Source organism: Nyctereutes procyonoides, unplaced genomic scaffold (assembly GCF_905146905.1).
Source record: "Nyctereutes procyonoides isolate TBG_1078 unplaced genomic scaffold, NYPRO_anot_genome, whole genome shotgun sequence".
Classification (NCBI taxonomy): Eukaryota; Metazoa; Chordata; class Mammalia; order Carnivora; family Canidae; genus Nyctereutes; species Nyctereutes procyonoides.
The window spans coordinates 66,686,603-66,711,717 of record NW_026575142.1 but is presented as its reverse complement, the minus strand read 5'-3'; the positions used below and the strand labels follow the sequence as shown (position 1 = coordinate 66,711,717).

The 25,115-nt window shown below is 42.8% G+C and overlaps 1 protein-coding gene across 11 annotated transcripts in view; it reads left to right on the top strand.

Annotated features, from left to right (window-relative positions):
• TNIK (TRAF2 and NCK interacting kinase) overlaps positions 1–25,115 on the top strand; it is a 375,104-nt gene that overhangs the window by 210,578 nt on the left and 139,411 nt on the right. For all 11 annotated transcript variants that reach the window (XM_055308516.1, XM_055308517.1, XM_055308514.1 and 8 more), the window contains exon 3: positions 13,030–13,086. In XM_055308516.1, coding sequence (XP_055164491.1) covers positions 13,030–13,086 — 57 coding nt within the window. The remainder of the gene's footprint in view (positions 1–13,029; positions 13,087–25,115) is intronic.

The following is a 25,115-nucleotide window of genomic DNA, read 5'->3' as shown; positions in this document are numbered from 1 at the left end:
AGGCAGGAGGAGGGTGCAGGCTTCCGAGGGGCACCCGAGCTCTCAGCCCGGCAGCTGGCTTCCCGAGACCCATGTGTCTGCAGATGAATCGCCCTTGTCCTTGCCGGCCACCCGTTTACCTGATTATAAATATGCAGGAGCTGTCCTGCGTTTACCAAGTGGCATTCTGCTTTCAAACGTCCTTTTGTCCTCTGGCCCCCCCTTCCCAAAGCAGGGTTTGCAGGCCTTCGTGTGGGAAGTGTGGGGCTACTGCAGGCTCTGCGGGCTCCGACAAGTCTGTTGGGGGCAGAGACTCTCAGGCTTCGCAGAGGTCTGGGTTTGGTGCTCTTGCGGGTGGGACCATCACCGGGCCTAGTCACTCCCTGGGCCCTGTGTGGGGGATCCCTGTTTGGATGCTGTGCCTTGGCCGCCCTCAAGAGACTTGCCTTCTTGAATCCTCAAGAGCCTAAAGTGGGGAATGGTTGTCCCTGATAAAGCATAGCGTTGCTCATCTTATTCTTTCTACAAATACCAAATGATGCTTCCCTTATTTCCTGGAAACAGATCAACAGCAATAGCACGATCCCTATATCCCTTCATTTGAGGAACTCGTGTTGGATAACCCTTATATTTTAAGCTTAAAGTTTCATCACGATTTATAGCTTTTTTTTTTTTTTAAGATTTTATTCATTTATTTGAGGGAAAGAGAGTGAGACTGTACCTGTGCTGGAGAGAGAGCAAGCAGGAGCTGGGGCAAGGGCAGAAGGAAAGGGAGGAGCAGACTCCCCACTGAGCAAGAAAGTCTCATTCATTCGGGAATTTGATCCCAGGACCCTGGGATCTGGACCGGAGCTGAAGGCAGACGCTTAACCTACTGAGCTACCCAGGTGCCCCTTGATTTGTATTTTAATCAAACCGAACAATGTATTCCTGAATCGAGCTGCCAGTAATTAAAAACTATAACCAAACATTTGAAAAAGTGGGAAAGGACACACGCGCTGTAAAGAGTTGTTGAGAAATGAAAATAGGCTGTTCTTACAAAAATTAATGTAATTAGCAAAATTATACCTCTGTGTGCAAGTGTCATAAACCAGATTGTTTCTGGCCCCAGTACTTTTCTTTATTAGGTTTTTGTTTGTTTGCTTTAATTCAGAAAATGCTCCCTAATTGGGAGACAGCAAAGATCTTGGAATGAGTCTCTTACTCATATCAAGGCCAGGTGGAAAGTGGTCTTACGGGCCATGGCCATTGGGTGTTACCCGTGTTCCAGAAGACCATGCATGTTGGAATTTGAGAAATATGCCCCTCATCTGTAAATGCTAAGCAGAGAAAGAACAATGCCACCTCCATCTCCCTCCTCTCACCCACTGTGGGAGATCCCTGAGGGCAAAGCCTTATCTTTTGATCTTTGTGCCCTTGTGGAGAACATGACTTTTAGTAGAATTCAACATTCACGGAGTACCTATTAAATGTCGAATTCTTTTAAAGCAGGGTTTCTCAGTCTTGACTCCATTGATATTTTGCGCCCAATCATTCTTTGTTGGGGGAAGGGAATGTCCTGTGCATTGTATAAGGTCTAGAAGCATCTTTGGCTTCTACTCACAAGGTATCAGTAGTACCAGTCATGACAATCCAAAAAAAAAGGCCCCAGACATCCCCAAATGCCTTTTGGGGCCTGAGTGAAAACTGCCCCTTAAATAGGGTGAGGTAGAGAGTTTAACTGCATTTTTTTTTTTTTTAGGATAAAACATATATGACTTTAAAATTCACCCGCTCATCTATGCCTATACCTATACCCACAGCCGTACCCATACCCATCATACCCATTCTATTACCTGTATCTCTACCTATACCCATCTTTATCCCCATATCCACACCAATACCTATACTTATACCCACACCCATACCCTACCCATCCTCATACCCACACCCACACCATCTATCTGTGCACATACACATTCTTACAGGATCCTTACACAGGAGGCATTTGGTTGGAAGCACTCATTGTAGTCTTTTTTTTTTTTTCTCCATGGGAATCATTATGACTCCAGTAAATTGCTCACTAAATTTCATCTGTCGCCTGCGTTCCTGCTCAGATACAACTAAAGCCTATTGAAATTGATTTTTGTGTCAGCCACAGAGCAGGGATTCAGTAAGAACATGAAAGCTTCCCTTTCATTACTAGTCCTTTTTCCCCACATTACTTTAGATTTGGTGGGCCCTAATTATATTCCAGTGCTTCTCCTGCTGACATTTCTTTTGTTTTAATTAAAACTTCTGGAGGTTTGAGGACACTGTGGGAGAGAGTTTATTCATCAACAGCCCTGATAAAGAGTCAAGTGGGTCCCTATTTGTGTCCCTGCTGCCCGAGCACGATAGCTGGGGACACAGTGGTCCTTGCCTTTTGTTTTTTTCTTACCACTCCGGTGCCATCCTTTTCTTCCCCCAGAACTCCAAGCTTCCAGACCTGCTCTTGCTGCTGCTGCCACAGACGCGCTATTATGAAGTAACCCAGACGGCACTGTGGGCAGACCGGCTTCCTATTGAAGCCATAAATTAGGTGAAAATGAAATGCAGCACTGTCTTTTTTATCATCATTATTATTATTTATCTCTGCCTTGCTGCCTATGGTGCTTCGTGGTGCAAAGCCAACCCACCCGCTCCTGACCACGTGGTGGTAAATCTCCAAAAAGCCCAGGCTGGTGTGAGGCTGTAATGACAAACCGATGCAGGCCCCGGGAGAGGACGTAATACATCTTCTTAATCTGCAGCTGGGAAGTGGAATGGAGTGGGCCGAAGGGTCTGTCACTTGCCCCCTGAAGTAGCCCGCAAAGACAGAGCTGTTGATTCAAAATCTGACAAAATGAGGTGCCCTCCTCCAAGAGCAGTTGGATGTGTCGGGAAAAAAGAAGGCAGAGAGGGAGGTGCTTGAGCAGGGTGGCACCTGGGCCTTACCTCTCTCTTGTCATATCTTTGTCTCCCTGCCCCTTTCCTCTGTCAGGTAAATTGTGAGGTCATGAAGTGCAGAGCGCTAGTGTCTGCTCACGCCTCCGGGCCTCACTCCCGTGACCCAAGGGTGTTGGTTAGCAGAGGGAAAGGAAAACAAACCCAAAATCTTCTTGAGCAAAATACTCCTATCAGACCAGGTGGCCTCTTCCTCCCATTGCCATACTGGGAACTGGCCTTATAGTCCCTTATATCTTAAGGGAAAAGCTACCTGCCTCTCGTAGGTAGATAGTTCTCCACATTCTATCATGCTTCTCCGGGTTAAGCCAGGATGGATCACTAGGGTCTCTCTGTTCACTGTGATTGGAGGCAGCTTACAAGGTCCACTAGGTCCAGCAGCTGTTTCCAGGTGTGATTTAGCACCTACTCTTTGTCCAATGCTGTGCTAGGCAACGGCAGAGGATTAAGCAGATGTAAGGCCAAGTCCCTGCCTTTGAGGAGCTTGTGGTTTCAGCGTCCAGCCGCTGTGTACTTGGTGCACTGAAGGCCCAAGGGACTCAGGGAACTCAGAGGAGGGACAAGTTGGTTCCAGTACGATTCACACCGTCTAGTCTAAACTCTTGAGGGCTGTCCACTGTAGCCTTGAACTATCATAGACTGCATCGAGATCAGCCCGTCTGTGTATGGTAAGGGCATTACTGACCTCTATCATGCAACCCATGCAGTTTAAGACACTGGCCTCTAGCCTGTGTCTTAAAATGCACTGGCCTTTAAGAAACTAATATTAATTGCTTAAAAAAAAAAAAAAAGACTGTGCTTGGACACTCAGATTTCAGAGTACGAAAAACAAAACAAAAATAACCACTGAGAATCAACATAAAGTTGTTCCCTTTTGCTTTTTAAAAATTAAGAACACTTCACGAAGGACATTTTTCCACCAACGGTCTTAGAGTAAAGAAACCTACTTGAGGCTTATCTGGGGGGAAGAAAAAAGCCACAGACAGGGTCCTTATTTTCTTCCTTCCAATGAAGTTGAGTATACTCATCATCCTGGACTGGTGTCCAGGAACCAGGGCCTTTAAATACCATCGATGTCTACAGGGGCCACCCCGACTCAGGTAATAGTGGGGGGCTGTTGGCCCACGTGGGGAGAGGTGGAACACTGGGGAAGCCCAGGATTTGGCTGCAGACACACATTCTTTTTCCATCTTTTGTACCCCTACATCGAGGAGGCTCGAATTTCCGAGAGGAATTATCTTCCCAGCAATTAATGTCCGAAAGCCACCGAAGACTGGTAATTCCGTGGAATAAATGAGAGGAGAGCCCATGAGATCTTTGGTCTTGTGTTCCTCTCCTTGGGTGGAGAGAAGAGGTTCCTGGGAAGTGTGTTCTTGGCTCACAGCCACGGCCAAGAGACTGGTTCTGCTACTTTTTTGAGCTCTCACCACCCTGCAGCCTGTCTGCCTCGTCACTGCTGTCACTTCAGCTGTGTGTGTCTTTCCTGGGTACAGGCATTAGGCTCCCTGCCATGGAATCTGCATACATTAACTATTGTCTGCTAAAAATTGTGACTATTTGATTTTTTTTCCCCCTTTAATCATCCATTTTGATTTATAAACTGAGCCAAACTGGCAGCCCTGAAGACAGGAATCCTAGTTTCTAACAAAGAAAAACGAGACAGTCTTTTCTTGCCCACCCTGTGTCTGTGAGCAAGCCTTGGTTCTCAGTTGGCCCAGCCCTGAACAATCTTGAAAACAATCCATTTTCTGCCTGGCAGAGGTGCCAAGCAGAGGAATTCACAGTGAGTGGTGTGGAGACGGGGAGCTGTTGCTTGGGAACTGTCCTGTGTCAGCACCTTGCTTCATCTTTGCCGCAAGTCTGGAAGCACTGATGGCTGGATCACAGCTCTACGGCACGGAGAGCAGGACTTTTTAAAGCTCCTGATGAAAGGCACATGTGGGCCAAGGAAAAATAAGTCCTTATTTAACCTGGGGAAACCCTAGGAGTAGACGCTGGTCCAAATATATCCTGTGACCATTCTTGTTCCTTGATCAGAAGGAGTCTGATCTGGAGTCCTTCCATAAGGTGGTTTGGTCTACTTCTTTGCCTCAAGTCATGTTGTGTCAAAGGAAGGCCACATTCTTGAAGATGTCCAGTAGGTATCTTAACTATGCTTTAATCTTAACTGTGACTGGAGAATCCAGAGTTCACCCTCCTCGTTATAGCTCAGAGGGGAAGCTAAAACCAACTTCTGGTCTCTGTGATCTGTGGAGAGGGGGAGTATATTGGCCTCTCTGTCGAGTTGAAAGAAACTTCATCCACTAAATTCAACTTCTCGTGTCTTATTGATGAGTGGGGTGATTGAAACTCTTGCTCACAGTCCCACCCCATCTGCTCCTGTACACTTTGGGTCTGGATAGAAATGGAAGGAACTGGGAGACTGATGTGGACATATGGATGGTGTTGACCAAGAACCTGAATACAACCCTCAGCCCTTACGACTTGTTCCAGTCCACTAGTTAGCAAATATTTACTCCGAGGCCCTGCTGTGCCAAGCACTGTGGGAGGAGCAGGGTAAATATATATCCAAGCCATTCCCAGGTCCTGCTGAGGATCTCTTGACTCCATCCACTCTTTACCCTCTCCCTTACTTCCATCCTGGTCCAAGTTGCCATCCTCTCAGCTGAATTAATTATTACCATTATAAATGTTATTTTTTTCCACCTTCTTTTCTGTTGCCTCTGCTCTCTGCCCTGCCCCTAGAACAATCTTTTCAAAACACAAACTTGGTGACTTTACATCCTTGCTTCAGACCCTGTAGAGGCTGAGGCTGCCCATTGGTCTTAGGATAAAGGAAGAACGACTCAAAGTAGCCTGTGAGGCCCTGTGGACTTGCTAGACACTTTCTCTCTACCCTGCCATGTGGCCTACTTTTAGTTACTGAAATGCTCCGATAACTATAGCATAACAGGACCTTTGAACATGCTCCCATGATGCTTGGGCTTCCTTGTTTTGTATAATAAGTCTGGAAACAGCTCCTCTAATATTTTAGCTCATCTCTTTTCCTTGGCAATGTTATAAGAAGCCCCCAGCTGCATCTTATCTAATGGTTGCAGCTTAAGCTCATTGTTTCCCTCCTCGACTATCCATTTTACGTCTCTTCTCCTTGGTTAGCATCTTTGCTGGTCTCTGTGGCTGACTTGTTGGGGTGACCTGATCCTCATTCCTGAGAAGTCTGAGGCATGCCTACCATGCCTTTCTCAGGCTTGACTGCTTCTCTTGTCCCTCTACCAAAATCTTGGGTGGCATTAAAAAAAAAAAAAATCTTATCTTCTGAAGCCTGAGAATAGGAAAAGCTGAAGCCCAGACTCAGGAATTAATTATCAGGGTAGAAGAAAAAGGATGAATCCCCAATACAAGTCTGATTGGGAAGGAATAAGACTGAAGCTTGGAACAGAGGCATCCAAGTTGATACACTTGAGAGCCTTAAACCTCCGATTTCCCCAGCTCCTCTGAGTCCACAGCGGTGATGTTCCCATCTTATTTAAAGGCAGGCCTCAGGAATTAGCCTCACCTCTCTGATGATTTTCTGTTGCTTTCAGTTGATGATTAATTGCTCTTGGCTTTTCTTTCTTTTTTTTAAACTCTAGTATATAAGTGGCTCTCAGCAAAAGTCATCTGGTTCCATTTTTTAAACTATTCTTTCTTTTGGATCTCTCCAACATTGGAAATATTAGACTCAATTGTGTCCAACAGGCACCTGTATCCTACTCCCATTTCCCCAGTAGTGAACATCTTGACAGTGCTCACTGTCAGGTGACACTGCTACAATATGCCAGGGGCTATGCAGGAGCCACTGCCACCAGTGATGGGGGTCTCCTTGACAGCTACTCTTAGAACCTGTTTCCTCGAGCCATTCTTGTCACTGACTGTCTTAGGTAGAGTTCCCCTGGAAACAGACCCTGAGATGGAGATTTACATGCAGGAATTTTATGGAGGAGTGGTCTTGGGGTCTACACCTTTGAAGAAAAATGGAATTGTGCAGAAGAAAGAGTATAACTGCAATGCAGTCTTATAAAGACCACAGCCATCCCTAGGAAGTCAGGAGCTGAGATGGTCCTTCAGAATTGTGCCCTTTTAAGACAAGAGGGCTGGACCTTTATACTCTTATGTCAACCATTCATTGATTTGGCTGTCTCCAGGTGGAAGCATGTCCCTGGCAGTGCTTTTGTGGTTGAAGCCAATTCCCAGAGATTGAACTGGCTGAGAGCTGTCAGATGTTTCAGTTTTGAAGGGAGAATCTGGGTGGTCTACTACAGCATCAATGATAGATGGACGGATGGATGGATGGATGGATGGATGGATGGATAGACAGATGATGATGATGATAGATAGATAGATAGATAGATAGATAGATAGATAGATAGACAAAATCATGACATTTGATCCATGAAACAACAGCCATAACCACATTTGCTACCCTCGGATTTTTTTTTTTCCATTTGATTTTATCTTCATGGCCCTTTGTGGGTTTTTTGTTTGTCTGTTTCTTTGTTTTTAAGTAAGCTCGGTGCCCAACATGAGGCTTGAACTCACAACCCCAAGCTCAGGAGTCACATGCTCTACCAACTGAACCAGCCAGGCACCCCAATTTTCATAGTTCTTAGCAATGCACAATTTGAAAATCACAGCGTTGGATATGACCATTAGGGTTCGTGTAGGATGCCATGGAAACACAATTGTTCCAATTAGGAAAGTGCACTTGCAATTAGCAAAGTGAAGTCTTCCTCAATAAAGGTGAGATCTAATCTAACCTACACGCGAGGAGCTAAAAACATTCTACCTGTGTGTGAGTCCTTGGACAGCACGGAAGGAAATAGTAGGTAGAGTGTCTGCATTTTCCACAAACCCAGTTTGCTCCTCTGCTCTGCTGGAAACAAATGTATTTCAGTGACCTAGAAATGAAAGTGCTCTTTCTTCCAGGCTAGCCTCGGGCTAGCGGCTCTAAAGCCATCTTGCTGTTCCTTAGAAAAGAACAGCAACAACAGAGCCAAGGCTTACAGGGCTATTTCAGACAAAACCATTGTTTTTCCTTTGCATTCATCTGAGGGAGGAGGTAAAGGGGTAGAGAGAGTACTATAATCCTTGAGTGATTTAGATTTCACAGCAGTGTTATTTTGTAAAGAACAAGAATCAGCATATATATTTTTTGACTTCAAGTGTGAGATAGAAGAAAGGAAGAAGGGGAGCAGAGTGTGTTCGGATGTGTGTCTGAGGGTGGGGCTGGACCACGCTCACCAGTTCTGAGTGACCCCACACCCTTTGCTCTCCTCAATTTGATGCTCATTCTTCCTCCTTTTTTGTGGGCCTGCTTGTTATGCTTGAGGACATGATTGACAATAGGCTTTGGGTCCTACTGGAATACCAATTATGCTTTCTAGTCTAGATTTAGTCTGTTATTTTTGTTATTGTTGGCTATTTCAGGAAAAAAAAAACTTTCTTTTATTAAAAAAATGACTCAGCAACTGCAGTCCAACAAGATTTTTTTTTTCGAATTTTTGTGGAGAAAAAACTGTAACCCTTTTGTGTCTCCCTTTAAAGTTTCTCCCCCCCCCCCCCGCCAGGATCAAAAAAATGTTTTGTCCTTGGTTGAATATGTATTTTAGATTCAAATTTAGATGGAGTCCCTGTTTATATTTTTCGTTTCTTTTGGAAGTGGAAATAAAAAATTAGGAGAAATGTTAACTTTTTACTTTAAAATTCTCCTGTAATAACATCCTCCCATGTTGCCTTGCCCTCAAATAAAAAAGATTTTTTTTTTTTTTGGATCCTACCTGAAATAGAGATAAACAGTTCAATGTTTCACCCCTGTGATGTAAAATATGAAAGGAAGTTTTGTTTAAGAATTTCTTAAAATGTTCACGATAAGTTTTAATTCATGGGCTGGATGGCAGATGCGGGAGAGAAGAGGAGGTGTCCTGCGTTTGAGGTCCTCATTAATTGTGAGATTTTGGCCTCATCTCTAAAAGGGTCTTGGATTAGGCACTTTAGGGGCTCCTCCTATTAACTTATTTGTGATTTTATGAAGTTGCCTCCTTAAACACTCCTAACAATGACTGTGCCTCGGGTTTCTAGGATCTTTAGGTCAGCTGACTCCTGGCTATCCCCTCAAAGTCAGCCTTAATCTGGATCCTAATCTGGGTTGACAGTCTCCAGTGATGTAAAAGGCACCTCGTGCCAGGCGGCCTCCTTTGTGGCCCTCTTCTATCAAAGGGTGACAGTTCAGCAGCCTTCCTATTCCGGAGTGCGGGGGATGTCTTTGCCTGGGACTGAGCTGAGGCTGCTAATTGTTCCATCTCCAGGATCTCATTTAAAGCCCAAACTGCCATCCCGAGGTGTGTTATTCAGTCATCTGTCAGAGCCATCGAGAACTGCTCTTCAGCTTGGGAGTGAAATTGGAAATGGGAGAGAAGTAGGTTATTTTCTTTCTCGGTGTTTTCCTTCAGTGACATGATAACAGTCACTCAAATAAAAGCAAAGACAAAAACAACAACATACCCTATATTCAAAAAAGTAGCAGATATTTAATTTATTTCTTTCAAACTGAGAACCACCCATCCCCTGCCTTGTGTTTGAAATATGAAGTGGATTTCTTCTATTCCTGGCCTCCAACCTGGGCCAAAGGCTAGATCCGCTCCACTCCCGGGGCTGCTGGTGGAAAGAAGGAGGTGTTGACATGTCCTTGTAACAAATTATTTATTCCAAGAAGATTCCCTGTTTCTTAAGGAGTTGAAGGTCAAGTGTAACGTTTCTCACACTGTGTATTGACAAGGGAAGAGAGAGAGGTGGCCCTTAGAGCAGACCAGACTTCGCTGGTCAAGCCCTTGCTTGAACCAGGAAGATTCCATTGGAGATTTATTTTCTTTTGTTTTGGTGGGGATGGGGGTGGGGGTTCTGCTGCAAATGAAGTCAGAGGACAAAGAAGGGAGAATGGGAAGGAAAATCAGAGAGGGATGGAGGGGGACCACTGGTTCTTTGGGCTCAATGTCGTGATAGAAACATGGACATGTTCGTTGGTGCACAGAGGTGAGGAGGGATTGACAGTGAGATTTCAGGGGAGGTGGTACTTGAGTTGAATCCAACAAGAGTGAGTAACTTTACTGGGGATTCAGGAGCAGAGGAGCATCTTAGGCAAAGAAAACACATTATCAGAGAGGCAAGAAACAATATGGTGCATTCAAAGAACACAAACAGTGTAGTCTCAGGGACCACAGAATAAGAGCAGAGGGGAGGCCCTCAAGGTGGTCCGGCGTCGTGCAGGGGTGGGTGTGCAGGCCACATGCAGGGGTGGGTGTGCCTTTATCCGGCTGTATGGAGCCATTAGGAGAACATCAAGGTCAAACAGCTGTAGGACACCAGCCAGACGCTCTGCATTTTGTCTTCGTTTCCCTACCCTCCTTTAGTGCTTTTGTAGAGAAGCTGCCACTGTTCAAGGTATGATTGATGGCCCTTGCTTTAAAGACTTTATACAATTTGAACCCTGAATGAGTCTGAACTGCATAGGCTCACTTGTACGAAGATTTCTTTACATTACATACTGTAAATGTATTTTCTCTGCCTATGATTTTCTTAATAACATTTTCTTTTCTCTAGCTTATCCTGTTGTGGGCATACAGTACATAACACAGCTTACAAGATATATGTTGATCGAGGGTTTGATGTTGTCAGAAAGGCTTTGGGTGAACAGTAGGCTGTTAGTAGTAAAACGTTTTTGAGGAGTCAAGAGTTATACATGGATTTTTTGACTGCACACGGGTCAGCGCCCCTACTCCATGCATTGTTCAAGAGTCGACGGTATTCCCAAAGAGAAGCTGTTGATTGCTTTGCTGAGGTCATCATTACAGTGGCCCAGACTCTTACTGGGACCCAGACAACTCTGGAGACCATTCAGTGTTTGTCAACAGAGGACACTTGCAACTTCTCCCTTGTGTGAAAGGACTTCTACAGGAAAGTGGGATTCCTGGCCTCTGGACACTGAACTGCAGTAGCACTATGCTTCCCGCTCAGTCATGGTGAAAACTGCAATTCCAAGTGTTCTTTGGAGAAAGAGTTGGTAGTAACAATGATACCTGCCCCCTGCCCTGCTCCCCACCCCCAGCCACTGTGTCCTTTCCCCCCATGTTTGCAGACAGGGAAACTAGGGCCCCCATGGGTTACATCACTCTTCCCAAATGAACCTGCTGGTCATGAACAGAACCTAGACCAGAACCAGGCTTCCAGAATTCCAGTCCAGGGCTCTGTGCACTAACACTCCAGGCCCTTCCCTTATGGTCTCAAAAGAGGAAATAAAGGAGAGGCTGTGCTCATGACCATATTGGGTTAAGAGTTGCTGCCTCCTTCTTTTAGCTCTTTCCTGACTAAGGAGGAAAGGGAAGGAGCAGAATGGGAAATGGAAAGGTGAAGGTAGCACTACCAGAATCGGAATAAAATGGGTGTAAAAAGCTGAGAGCGATGAGAAGGAAAGGGACAGACAGCGCCAAACCTATCCCCTCTTCCCAACTACAAGTGTCCATGCCTCCATCACCTGCTGTTTTCGTCCACAAACATGCCACTCCAGCTGTGGGGTGAGTACCCACCATTCCAGGCCCTGGGAATACAACAATGAGATGTGGCCCTGGCCTTCATGAAACACATAGCCTAGAAGGAAAGTCAACATTTAACATTAATCACAAAACAGGGTCATAAATAATCATAGACTGCACCTGCTGACAGCTCATCACTGTCAAACATTCGCTATATGTTATGACATTTAATCCTCGCTGAGATACCAGGAGTCAGGTACCACTATCTCCGTTTTTCAGATGAAGGTTAGAATGTTAGGGGACTTGACTAAGGTCACAGAGCTAGCATTTGAATCCAGCTGATCTTGGAGACGGTATAATACTTCCTGGTCGCAGTCATTGCTGAAATGTATTTTTTAAGATTATATTTATTTATTCATAATAAAGAGACACACAGAGAGAGGCAGAGATACAGGCAGAGGGAGAAGCAGGCTCCCTGCGGGGAGCCCAGTGTGGGATTTGATCCCAGGACCTGGGGATCCTGACCTGAGCCGAAGGCAGACGCTCAACCGCTGAGCCACCCAGGCGTCCTCGAAATGTATTTTAGAAGCCACTCATAAAATGCATTTAGAAGGAATGTGTATTGACCATCTTTGCTACTATCTGAGAATTGGATGTAGATTTTACGTTTTTCAAGGAGCAAGTGTAGAGAAAGCTTCTGTTCGGAGGTTGCCCTCTCACCAGACACTATTTTCTTCGGATTCTGTGTGGTTGACCCTCTATTGTGGTTCCGAAGACCAAAGATGCTCGCTTTGGCCAAGCAGCTGCTTATGCTCAATGCTGCCTCTTTAATCACAAATTTGAATTGATTACTACCTGTTTTGTTTTAGGTTCACGTTTAAGACAAAGATAAATTTACATTCTCAAGTTAGAGCAGAATCCTGTCCAGTTGAAACTGTTACAAGATATTTTCACTGTCCAGGAAACTAAAGTTGCTTCACCTACTATTTTCTGACAGAGGAGATACTGGTGTCCCCTCCACGCGGAGCTTCCTTCCTCCCACAGAAGCCCTTATCTACCACCTTGGAGAGAAGATAGAACCAAATTATTCAACATTGCCTTTTTTGGTTAACTTAACACCACTATGAAAATAAATCCAAAATCAAAGTGATGGAGATGTTTTTCGAAGTAAATATTACATAGAAATTGATCCTTAAAGCATTTCAGATTTTTTTTCTAAATATTTTATTTATTTATTCATCAGAGACACAGGCAGAGGGAGAAGCAGGCTCCCTGTAGGAACCTGATGGGGACCCGATCCCAGGACCCTGGGATCACAACCTGAGCCAAAGGCAGACGCTCAGCCACTGAGCCACCCAGCATTTAAGATTACTCTGTGTGTGTGTGTGTGTGTGTGTGTGTGTGTGTGTTTTCCCCATCCACATTCTGTAACAGTCATCTGGGTAATTATTCTCTATAGGTGGAACTGAATGTGGACATTGCTTATCAGAACTTAATCTTTTATTATTTTTTTCCTTTACAGGGTCGTCATGTTAAAACGGGCCAGCTTGCAGCCATTAAGGTCATGGATGTCACAGGGGTAATGTATCTTTATCTTCTATCTCAGTAGCTCTATATTTGTGATAGAGAAATTGGTGATAAAAAAAATTGTTTTTCAGAACTAGAATCTTCCTAAACATCTAAGGTCTTTCTCCACTGAGCTTAATGTAAAGCAGTTAAGAGTATTGAACAGCTGACTGCAAAGACCATGGATAAATCACTCTAATTAAATTAGATACCTACCCACTGCCTTCTATAGTTAGAGTGAATAACGTGTGTTGAAAATTTACATAAACACAGCCACAGATATTTGCCTATGAAGACAGAACACGGATTTGAAGGTATTAAAAGAATAATACTGAGATTACAAGAAGAGATGAGTCTTAACTGTTTCCCCAAAGGTCCACCTAGTGCTGGAGTAGATAAGAGTTTGGGTCGCTACTGCAATTTGATTAGGGCCTTTTCACATGAATATTTCCCTCCTCCAAAATATTGACCAAAAAAAAAAAAAAAAATCCCAATAACCAAAAATTCTTATTCTAGAGCAACGCTGAAATATAACTTCTGCCTGGAAGGTCGAAAGCAATCTAAGGACTAGACTTTATTTTAAATAAAATCTAATGCTTTCAATCCTTTTTGCTAGGTCTCTTTAAAATATTTAATGCCTTTTTGAGAGTACAGAGCAAAAATCAGACTTGAAAGGACTCACCGGACATCAAAAGCATATTAATAATTTTCTATTGTTTGGAGATTTTTCTGAGATGTCTGCACACTATACATAAAAACTAAAGGACCAAAGTCTTCCATTCAACCCGGAAGTGGTTTATTCAATGTAAATAGACACAGAACAAATGAATCACACAAAGATAACAAGAGCCAACATATAAAATTTAAAAAAAAAACAAAAAACACAATATATCTGCTTGTCAGATCTCAGTCTACATCCTTTTGGCCCCGTTTGTTACCTTTGATAAGTAGATATTATATGGTACATTGTCTACCATAATCCTAATTTCACTAATGATCATTTATACCATGCATTGTACTGATTTCCTTTCCTTATTTATTATTGATCTGAATTTGTCTTTAAATTATATGAATTTTTCACCAGCAAAAAAAAAAAAAAAATTATCCCCATGTTTCTTAGCATTAAAGTACCACTTCCTTTTATTTGTCCTTTTATTTGAATAATGCATTTGAAGTAAATACATTATTCAAATTTCAAAGGTTGCAAACCAGCTCAAATACTTAATCCCTATTAGTTTATTAATTCACCTGGCCTTTATTGAAGAAGAAGCTGCATGTAGATTATTTAGAATTACATTTTGGTTCTGCCACTTGAAGCAGAAAATTCAAAAGGACAAAGGCTCAAGCATGATGGAAGTGTCTTGCTTTTCCGTGTTAGAGGAGCCTGGAACCTACAGCCCAAGGCTGTATGGCAACCAGGTGGTGGAGTGGCTTCCACACTTCAGGTTCTGGGTGGTTGTCCGATTTCCATCGATCACGTTCTTTGGTGGCAAGAAAAGGAGAGTGAGTGGGTGGAAGGAGAAGGGAACAGAAAAGAGCTCCTTCCACGAAAATCTTTTCTACTTATATGCAACATTTCCATTTCACTTCTGCTTTCATAAACCTAGCTGCAAGGGAAGCCGGGAAATGTAGTCTTTTATTCTCCCAATATGTGCCGCTAAAAATCTGTGTTTTGTGAGGTGTGGAGGGAGGATGGATGATGGTGTCACCAGTTAGCAGATCTCACACAAAAATCAAGATCAGGCACTTTCAGTCTCTATGCGGAAACCCATCAAAAAATATGTAAACCTTTCATAAAGTTTTTCCACAAAATAAGTCAGAATTTATTTTGCAGTTCTGCTGAAGTCACAACACTGTATTTTCTTGGACTGAATAGGATCTCCACATCATGTGATGCACTTGGCAATTTAATAATGACTGTGGGTGGAGCCCACACCACTCATGCCGTGAAGTTCTGTTGTGTGGTTCTGTGGAACTACGCTTGATTTCCACTGGCATCGTTAATCTCAGGCCACAATGTTGTATGTTGATGCATAAAGTATGACTCGAGAACCCGGAATATTATTTTCATAGTTTCTGGTTCTATGTCTGAGACTTTAAGTTACTTAAAGAACCACTTATTGCTGTTAGACCACCTTGCTGTGGCATCAACACAGCTATTTATCCCAACATTTCTATTTTCAGTTTAGGGAATGTCAATTAGCCTTTCTAAATTGGGTTCCACAAGATAGCGAAGCTCTGCAGAAAATGAATATGAGAGACTCTTTCTTTCTCAATTCTCCAGAAGATGGTACAGAGCTAAGGCTGTTTGTTGTCAGTACATAGGAGATGCATACAGTGGACGCTTTATGGCACTTAGGCTTAATTGAAAGCCCTTGTTGAAAGGGCTGGGTAGTTTCCCTGATTTACACACACTACTGACTATTTTGTGACCACTGACCCTTAACAAAGATCAATATGGATATCACATGAGGAGATAGTTTTCTCATTTCTCGTAGTGTCTGATACAGCATCAAATGACTTTTGTATCATCCCCTTACACATTACAGTCAGCATAAGATTTCCTTTGTGAAATTTGTGTGGTATCCTCAGAAAACAATCTATTTCATTTTGCCGTGTTGTCTTTTGTGTATTATGGAATGCTGCGAGAGCTTCTTACCAATTATTATAATTGTGCTCATTATAGCTGCTCTGTTAAAAACTGAGATGAATTCTCAAAGGTCGTCTTTGTTAATTGTTTGCAGTGATCTACTGCAAAGTTACTATAGTTTATTGTAATGAAATTGATAAAACCATAAACTTGAAATCAATTTTTAGATTATTGTTTTTATTCTACACCACTTCCTCTTTTCTTTTTTTTTTTTTTTCTTTTTTTTTTCTTAAATAGAAACTAGCCACAGAAAGAACTGGGTATAATGCTTCTGCTCTTCTGGTTTTAGAGCTGAGACACTTCCAAATTTGCCGATATTTGCTTCAGAATTAGTACTTCAACTCAGACTTAGTCTTTGAAGTTGTTTTAGTTCCTGAAATAATTATGAGAATTTCTTCATTTCGCAGCTTTCTAGGGATTCCTTCCCAGCTGGGTTTGTGTACTCTAGATTTGCCTACAATATCTAAACAAAACTGGGCCCTCTTGGGTAGTGTTTCTCAAAGTGGACTGCTAGCTTCAGTGAACTGTCAGCCCCCCCAGTGGTATTCATTAGAAATGCAGATTTCTAGACCTGCTGTAGAATTTCAGGGTGGAGCCTCTGAACCTGCCTCTTCTACAAGCTCCTCAAGGAACTCCAGATTCATGAAAGTCAGAAAGATACTTTTCTAGGCTTTTATATTCACTGCTTTCTGGCCACCATATATGAAGAGACTGTGGTTCTTTGATAACCCTGTAAATAATCCTCATTTTCATTTGGATAAAAATTCCTGGTGTCAACTAGTCCCTTTACAATGGTATCTTAAAGCCTACACAGCACTTAAGGAGATAATAACTTAATATCCTAGACTTTCCACCTTTCACCAATCATCTTCACTCAGAATGAGTGGTTCTGATCTTATTACTCAGGACACTTTGGGTTGTGGTACCAAAGCCCGACTCAAGCCAAATGAAGCTGAATATGGAGTTTATTAGAAGTCACACGATGTGATTAGGAATGTTATCTTTCTCTTTCTTTGGGCTCTGCTTTCTTCTCACCAACACTTCCAGGTTCATGTTCTAATTACTTCATCATTGTTAGTCCCAATAAAGTGCCAGTCTGAATATCAGTGGTGTAGCTTGGGTCATGTCCCCAACCCTGAACCAATCCTTCTTTTCCTTCCTCCATATCTGGATTGGGTACCTGGCCCAGGGACCTACAGGGTCGAAGGCTAGGAAAGGATGATTCCTCAAAGCAAAGCATAAAGAAGTATTTGAGAAAAGGGTGGAAAGGTTGCTGAGTTGGCAAAATCAGGAGAATTGCAACACCATGACATCAACTATCATTGTAGTGGATGTGCTTAAAGTTGATTTGGTTCTACGTAAAGTGCCTCTCCAAGAGCCTTTGTTATGTTTCAGCCAAAAGTAATAATAATGGTAACTAACATTGGTGGAGTGATTATTATGAGCCAGAACTCTTTTAAATATTTTCTGTATATTGATTACTTAATCATTTCAGCAACCTGCAAAACAGCTTCCATTAACAGCACCATTATAGTGATGAGAAGACCAGGCCTATTAAGTAGCCTCAATATAACATGTACATGGTGGGGTGACTATTTCAGCCTGGGCAATTTAACTCTATCCTTGAAGTCCATCCTCTGACACATTGCTGTAGTCTCCAATTAATACAGAAGAGCATTTGGTGTTTAATTCACTGTGATTTTTTTCCCACTAATTTATTCAATAAGCATTTACTAAACATCTGCCTACTAGGAGGATCCATTTTAAACCCTGCTTGACTGAGTTCCTATTTCTGTCTTGCTTACTGAATTCCTGTAACTGAAGCTTATGACCAGGCTCCATCTCTCTTTGAGGAGTAAGGAAGTGGTCTCCCAGGAGCCTCTGGTAGAGGGCTTTGCCCATAATTAATGGGTTCAGTGAATGTTTACTGAAACTGGACAAAAAGAAAAAAAAAATCTTTTCATCTTGAGTTGTTTGGGAGAGTCAGGGGACATATTGCTCCAAGCATGTTTTGTTGCTCCCTCCCAAAGAGAGGCCATTCAGTGGAGTGGTTGGTAGCACAGGACATAGTATTATTTATAATAGTAATAACAACAACAGCCATGGTCAAAATAAAAAGGCTGAGTACTTATCATGTGCCAGGCACTGTTGTACTTAGTTAAATATATGTTAGCTCACTTAATCCTCAAAACAACCCCCATTAGCAGACACTGTTCATTTTACAAATGAGTAATTGAAAACGCAAAATGCCTAAGTAATTTGCCCAAGCCCCTCAGATAGTAAATGGCAGAGTTGGAATTCCAAGTCAGCCAATCAGGGTGTGTGCAGCCTCCCCACAGCTCAGTTATGGGAATGAAAGGTGAGGGTGTACCACTGGCAGCAGCGTCTCAGGTTGAGCTGAGATCACACCCTACTACACTCCTTACTGACTGTGACCTCAGGCAGCTTTCTTAACCTTGCTGAGTCTCATTTTACTTACCTGTTTGGTGGAAATACAAATATCACCAACTTGTGATGAGGCTAAAATGACATAATGCATAGTGCCTGCCACTTAACAGGTCCTCAATAAATGATTTTAATTATTAGTGGTAAGATACAGTGAATGCCTGAACGGGGCAGGCAGTACGATTGGAGAGGATTTTAGAGAGTGCCTAGAACTATCATCAGTAGATGAGAGCGTGGGGCTGGCAGCCTGTGCTATGAACCACGTGCCATACTTGGGTTAGTTACTCGTTAATACACGTCAATAGTTTGACTGGGGCCTGTCTTCGCCAGCTCAGTTACAGAGCTATTAGTCTTCCCCTGAACAATATTAGTCTCACCTTGAGCATATACAAAATGAATTAGTATAGAGCAAGCTCTAAGAGAGAAAGTACAGCTAGATTCCAGAAGCTGAAGGCTGAAACCATAACCATTCGTTCATTTCCTCATTCATTTAGGAATAAATGGGTGTGCTGCGCTGCAGTGTGAAGGCCGTGAAAACAGAGACGCACACTATCTTCTGGAATCTTACATTCCAGCATGCATAAAACACATTTATACACATTTAACAAATGGTTGAACAACCGAATCACAGTTCTCCTGAACTTCTGAGGAGTGTGCAGAGAGTATAAGAGAGAATTTAAGATTTCCTATCTGTGTGGCTAGGATGTTTCCAGATAAAGTGACAGCTACGCGAGATTTGAGGATGAGTTGATCTTGCTTTTGCATTGTTAGGGCTGGGAGAAGGGCATCCTCAGCTGTAGGAGTTTGGCCCTCGGGGGGGGGGTTCGACAAAGCCTGGGAATCCCCACTCCAGACTCTGCTTACAGAGACCCTTCAGAACACACCTCCTGGGACCTCTTTGGGGCTCTTCAGGGAGGTGTCTTTAGCAGACAGACCGTCTAATGAGGCATATGATGAGAACTTTTAAAAAGAAAAGATAAACAAATATTATTTTTGCCTGCATAATACCATCTGCCTTTGGAGCCTGTGTTTAGTGCTTCCGTTCTGTAGGGGATGAGTGTATAGATATTGGAAAGCTTCTAGAGTTCTAAAAATGAACAGGCCGAGCTGCCCACTATACATGCACACTTACGCGTCTCCCCCCATCTTGCCTACACAGTGTACCCCCTCTTGGTGGCTTATGTGTGTCCAGGCCTCTGCACATGTGCGCACACGCTGGGTGTATGGCCTCGATGGGTAGGCTTGTTGTATGTGTATGCACAACGTGTCCGAGAGATTGCTTAAGAGCAATATAAGCCACTTCATTTATGGCAGACTTTAGGCAAGTTAGTGACCACACTACCAGGTGAACTCATTTACTTCTGGATTATTTGAGCATGAGTAGTTTACTATTATTTTTAAAATTCATTGTTTTCTTGAGAGTCATCATCAGTGGAGGTTTCGTTGTGAGAAAAATGCACATTGGGCCGCGTTAGCTGTTTCTCTAAGGGACAGCATTTCCCAGCGGGAGAGAACAGGCCAGCCTCACGGTAAAGAAGAGCCCTGCAGATTGGCACGGTCATCTGAGTATATCCTAGTTTTGACACTAGGGCATGACATTTTTCCTTTTTCTCTCCGTGGTACCAAGAGTCCCTATAGGAGGCAACCTGCAGCTGCAGGGCCTTGGCAATCACTATTTTTCTGCTGGAAAAACAGTTGCCTCCTTAGTCACACATCAGCCTTTTTCTTTCTTCCTAAATTGGTAACCCCCACAAGGTCTTCAGAATTCAGCTCAAACTTGAAATTCTTGGTGCTGTGTCTACTGACGCCTCCAGTTGGGTGAGCTGCCCATACCTCTCCTGTTTGTCATTCTTCGTGCATCTTTGTCATTCTTTGATTCCCATCTGTGTGCCCACAGCCTATAGTAAGTGTCATTGGGGCAGAGCTTGAATCTGTGATGCCCATGGTGTTGTATTATGATATTATTAGCATTTAACATTGAGCCTGGGATACAGTAAACAGTTAAATATCTGCAGAATGAATTCTTTAGCCTAAGATTAAAATACAACAGATCCAGGTACCACCTGCAGAAAGTCGTGGCAAAGTCCTAGTTCCCTCAAGGCTCAGGCAACTCATTGAACCTTTCTGGGTCTGTAAAAGTATAGTTTATAGGTGCATAACCCCACCTTGAGATAATTTTAGGAGATCCATACATGCTTAATTATCATTTAATTTTTAATACATTTTCATATTTAATAAGTTGTGATTAAAAAAAACAAACCTCAAACTGTATGTTATTACACCAATAAACACACTGGAATATGGCAACCTCTTAATTTATACTCCTGGATTTCTCCATTCGTGTGCAGAATTTCATTCAGTAAGAAGAATGTCCACTGAAACTTCAAACCATTCCCTTTAAAAAGAGAAATTTGCAATTACTTATCTTAGGAATATAGCTTATCTCTGTATTTTGGATGTAAGACAAGACTGAAAATGAATGAGGTATTGAAGCTGATGTGACTTTGTATTTCTTTCTTTTTTTTAAAAGGATTGTATTTATTTATTCATGAGAGACACAGAGAGAGAGAGAATGAGAGAGGCAGAGACAGAGGCAGAGGGAGAAGCAGGCTCCATGCAGGAAGCCCGATGTGGGACTCGATCCCGGGTCTCCAGGATCAGGCCCTGGGCCGAAGGTGGCGCTAAACCACTGAGCCACCGGGGCATCCATGACTTTGTATTTCTTTCAAAAATTCTAATTTTGTATTCACTAAAACAGCTTCTTTGTTGTCATTGATTCATTTAATAACTAGATATGAATAGTTAAACTCATAAAAATGCAATGTTACCGATTTTAAAAACCTCGTTTTTGTTGATGCAATTTGTTGCCATCCTGACTAAACTTTCTACTGGAGGAAGGGATTTCACTCTTACAGATTATTTTAAAACATTTAAAAACTACATCCCAGAAAATGTCAACAATCCCTTCAAAGTCTAGTGTCGTGATTCTTTAACAATCAATTATCTTCAACTTTGTGTCAGATTCTGTCAACAGTGAAGCTGAGAACGATAGGAAAGTTGGTGCCAACTCCAGCCTAAGGCCAACAAGTGCTACGGAAGGCGGGAGCGGAAGTGGTTTAAACCAGTGTCCACACACCTCGGGTGAAGTGACTCAGATGGATACGTCTCAGACTTTTCTTCTGAGTTCAAATGCACCAGTCAGTTTGATTATTATAAGAGTTACACAGTTTAATTCTTGTTCCATGGATTGAGAGCTAAATGTTGGGCAAGCTCTTTGTTACAGAGCACACTAATAGGGGGCCACTGGGTGGCTCAGCGGTTTGGCTCCTGCCTTCGGCCCTGGAGACCCAGGATCGAGTCCCACATCAGGCTCCCTGAATGGAGCCTGCTTCTCCCTCTGCTTGTGTCCCTGCCTCTCTCTCTCTCTCTCTGTGTGTCTCTCATGAAGAAATAAACAAAACCTTACAAAAAAAAAAAAAAAAAAAACTCATCAGTAGAGCACACTAATATTAAGTATCTTATTAATCCCATTTTTCAATCCTAGCATATTATAGATGCTTAAAGTATATTCCCTGTGTATTCAATATGCAGCTTAAAATCCCTCCTTTATCCCCCGATATCATTTATAAGCAAATACTATTGTGTGCTAATGAGCTTCTTTAATTGGAAGACCAAAGGCAGTTTTCTCATCATCCCTGGCTTAAAATGCTCCCAAACACATCTTTCATGATTAGCAGCTTTAGTTTTATCACCGTGGGTTAACTGCTCTTCTGTCTAGGAGTTTTCAGTATAGGATTGAGAGCACTGGCTTTGGAGTCAGGTGAATCTCACCTTGAATCTTAGCTCTAACATTCAATACATGAATGAATGTGGGGGTTACTCAACCTCTCTGAAATTCATTTTCGTCATTTGTATGGAACTATTAAATCATCTACTTCATAGAGCTGTTTTGCATATTTAATAAGGTAACACACGGTTTCTGGTACACAGCAAACATTGCAGGAGGTGGACTTTGGCTCTATTTTATGACCACGATATCTTATCATTACATGATACCATCATCAGAGATAGTCATGGCTCAGTGCTTAGATGGAAGCCTCCATTTCTTTGCATTTGAAAATCACTTTCTCTTTCACTATTTGCCATCCTCCAGGAGGTCAGGCGTGGCTTCTCACACGGAAGGTTTGTCTGCAGACAGTAGGAGAGAGCTAGCCCCAGTGCACAAGGAATTTTCCAGCCTCTGCTCCATCACATTTGCTAATGTCCCATTGGCTAGAGCGAGTCACATGGCCGAGCCCAGACACAAGAAGAGGGAATGGGCTCCCATCTCTTCATGAAGGAGGCCTGCAAAATCATGACCTTTCCACGCGTCCCCCTCCCCAGCACCACCAAGTATATCACAAATACTAAGCAATAAATAGATTCCCGTGATCTTGAGAAAATAACAGTCTTCCTTATTTTGATAATAAAGTTATGCTTAAACACTTAATAATTTCTAAGCCTCAGAGGTGGTTTAAATAGATGTGCTTATTTTCATTCACGTAACTGATATTCAGAGAGTCTATATGCAATGTCTGAGGGTATGTAATGTACCAGCTTGGACTAGTTGTTGAAGTCTCATGACTGAAGTAATAACTAGGGGAATGGACTTGTCTTATTAAAACTAGTCCCTTTTAAAATTTGTGACTATTTGATACCATGCCTTTGTTTTCCAGTATGACCCAGGGGTCATTAGTTTCCCGGTGGGCTTGATCTTTTCACCTTATTCTTAAGACATAAGAATTACACGTTTCCGAAGCAAAAGACACCTTTCTTTTATAACTTTGTAATCTAATTCTGGCCTCTTTTGTTGTCTCTGTCTTTTTGAAAACGTTATAACTCATATTTTTCAATAGCTGTGTTGTGAGAGGGTGAACTGCTTGCCCAATGTTAAATAAGTGCTCGTAGTTACTAGTAAGTGTGTCCCTTTCAGTGCCACTGACTCACTTGCTGCTACCACTGCCCTAGACTAGAAATTGTGACAAACAGTAGCCCAATAAAATGCTTGCCCACACACAAGGTCATCTGAGATCTAGATCGAGGCTCTACACTAGAGCTACAGAACCAGACCTACAGTGGTTCCGTAATTGTATTTGGAAACTATACAGTTTAAAGAAAAATTCAAGATACTTTCATTCCTGCTCTTCCATCCTTGATATTTATTTATTTATTGGTTGACGAGATTCATAATAATGTTTGGTTTGTATCACTCTTTAAACTTTCATATACTTCATTCAAATATCCCAAAAGACCGGGGCATATAATAAAATACTATTATAAAATCTGGATCTAATTACGGAGGAGAAAACTGAGGTTGTAGAAGATAGGTTACTTCCCTAGGACCGTGGAGCCCAAAGTGAACGTGCCCACCCTCATTTTTCTGACTCAGTGCATGTGCTTTCTTCATTTTCCAATTGCCTCAGTTTACCTTTGCAAAGTGATGGAGAGCATGCTGCCTTCATTCCGATCTCCAACACTATTTTGGATTTAATTATATATTGAATTGCACTCTTATTTAACTGTTTCATAAAGTCTCTTTTTCTTAAAAGTACTGTAAGCTTTCTAAAGACACTTTTCCCCCCTTGGATTCTCCTACATCACCCTCCATCCTGTTGAGAACCTAGGAGGCCGGCAGCAGTATTCTAGAACGAACTTGTCACTAACAATGCCGGAAGGTGACACTGGCCAGCTGCCGTGGGAAAGGGATGGGTGATTTCTTGCCTCACGAAGTTGCTCCTTAGTGGAAGCAGCCGTCGATGATCCCAGGCTGCCCACAGAAACCCTCGGGTTTGTTTTCTCCCCTTCTGTCTGGGTTTCCCTAAAGTATATCCACTCACATCCTGCATTCATCAACAATTATTTGGCCCCACATGGTAGGTTTAAAATAGCCTCATATGCACCATAGTAAGACATTTGAGGTGAGCTGCAGGGACCCTTGAACGAGTGGAAGGCCTGTGAAGGTCAGTCTCTCCCCAGGCGACAAAGGCTTTGCTAGTATCTGATAGCTGCAGGGAAGAACTGGGTGGTCAGCGGTATGCCATCCCAGCCCCTCCCTCTCGGACCCCCCTCCTCACCATGATGGCCACATGCTTCTCCTTAGCTCAGCGCCCCAATCGTACGTTCTATTTTGAGATCACCTAGTCTTGGATTTTGTTAAGCCACGTGACACGTAACATGTTTTGTTCTCCTGGGTTGTCAGATCTCCATTGTTTTTCGCTCAGACTTATTTTTGCGTGGTCAGGAAATGTCAGCATTTCACCATTCTTCTCATCTCATTCTTCCCATTTCCTTTCAAGCACCTGCTAATGCTGCTCTAGGCAGCTCGCCTTTGCAGGTGTTCATTCTTTTATTCACGCTTCTTCAAAGGCACTTTGTCTGATGCTGGGCATGTTACAGAGCAAAAGAAGGCACCATTCCTGTGTTTACAGTTGTTATGGACTGATCGAGAAGAGAGAGTTTAATCAAATGGTCAGGTGGATAAATGTGGATTACAATTGTGGTAGGTGCTTCAAAGGAAGACCCATGGGATGATCCACAAGCCTCAAGCCAAGTCAGGTAGATCAGAGGGCTTTGGTGGGGAAGGGACTCTGGAACAGAGACCTGAAGGCCGAGGAGGGCTTACAATCCACAGACAAGAGTCAAGTAAATGAGCAAATTATGACACATCTCCATACCGGGACCAACAAATATGGTGCATATGCGAAGTGTAGGGGGTGGATAAGATAGAGAGAGGGGGGTAGGTAGGGACCTGACATGGCCTGAGAGAATTAAGGGAGACACCTTGAGGGGGATCATTTAAACTTAATAGGAATAATGAGCATAAATCATGTGAAGAAGAGGAAGGGGAAAGAAGTCATCACATGGAAGACTGCAGAAGGGCCCGACAATGTAGAGACTGAAGTGAGGCT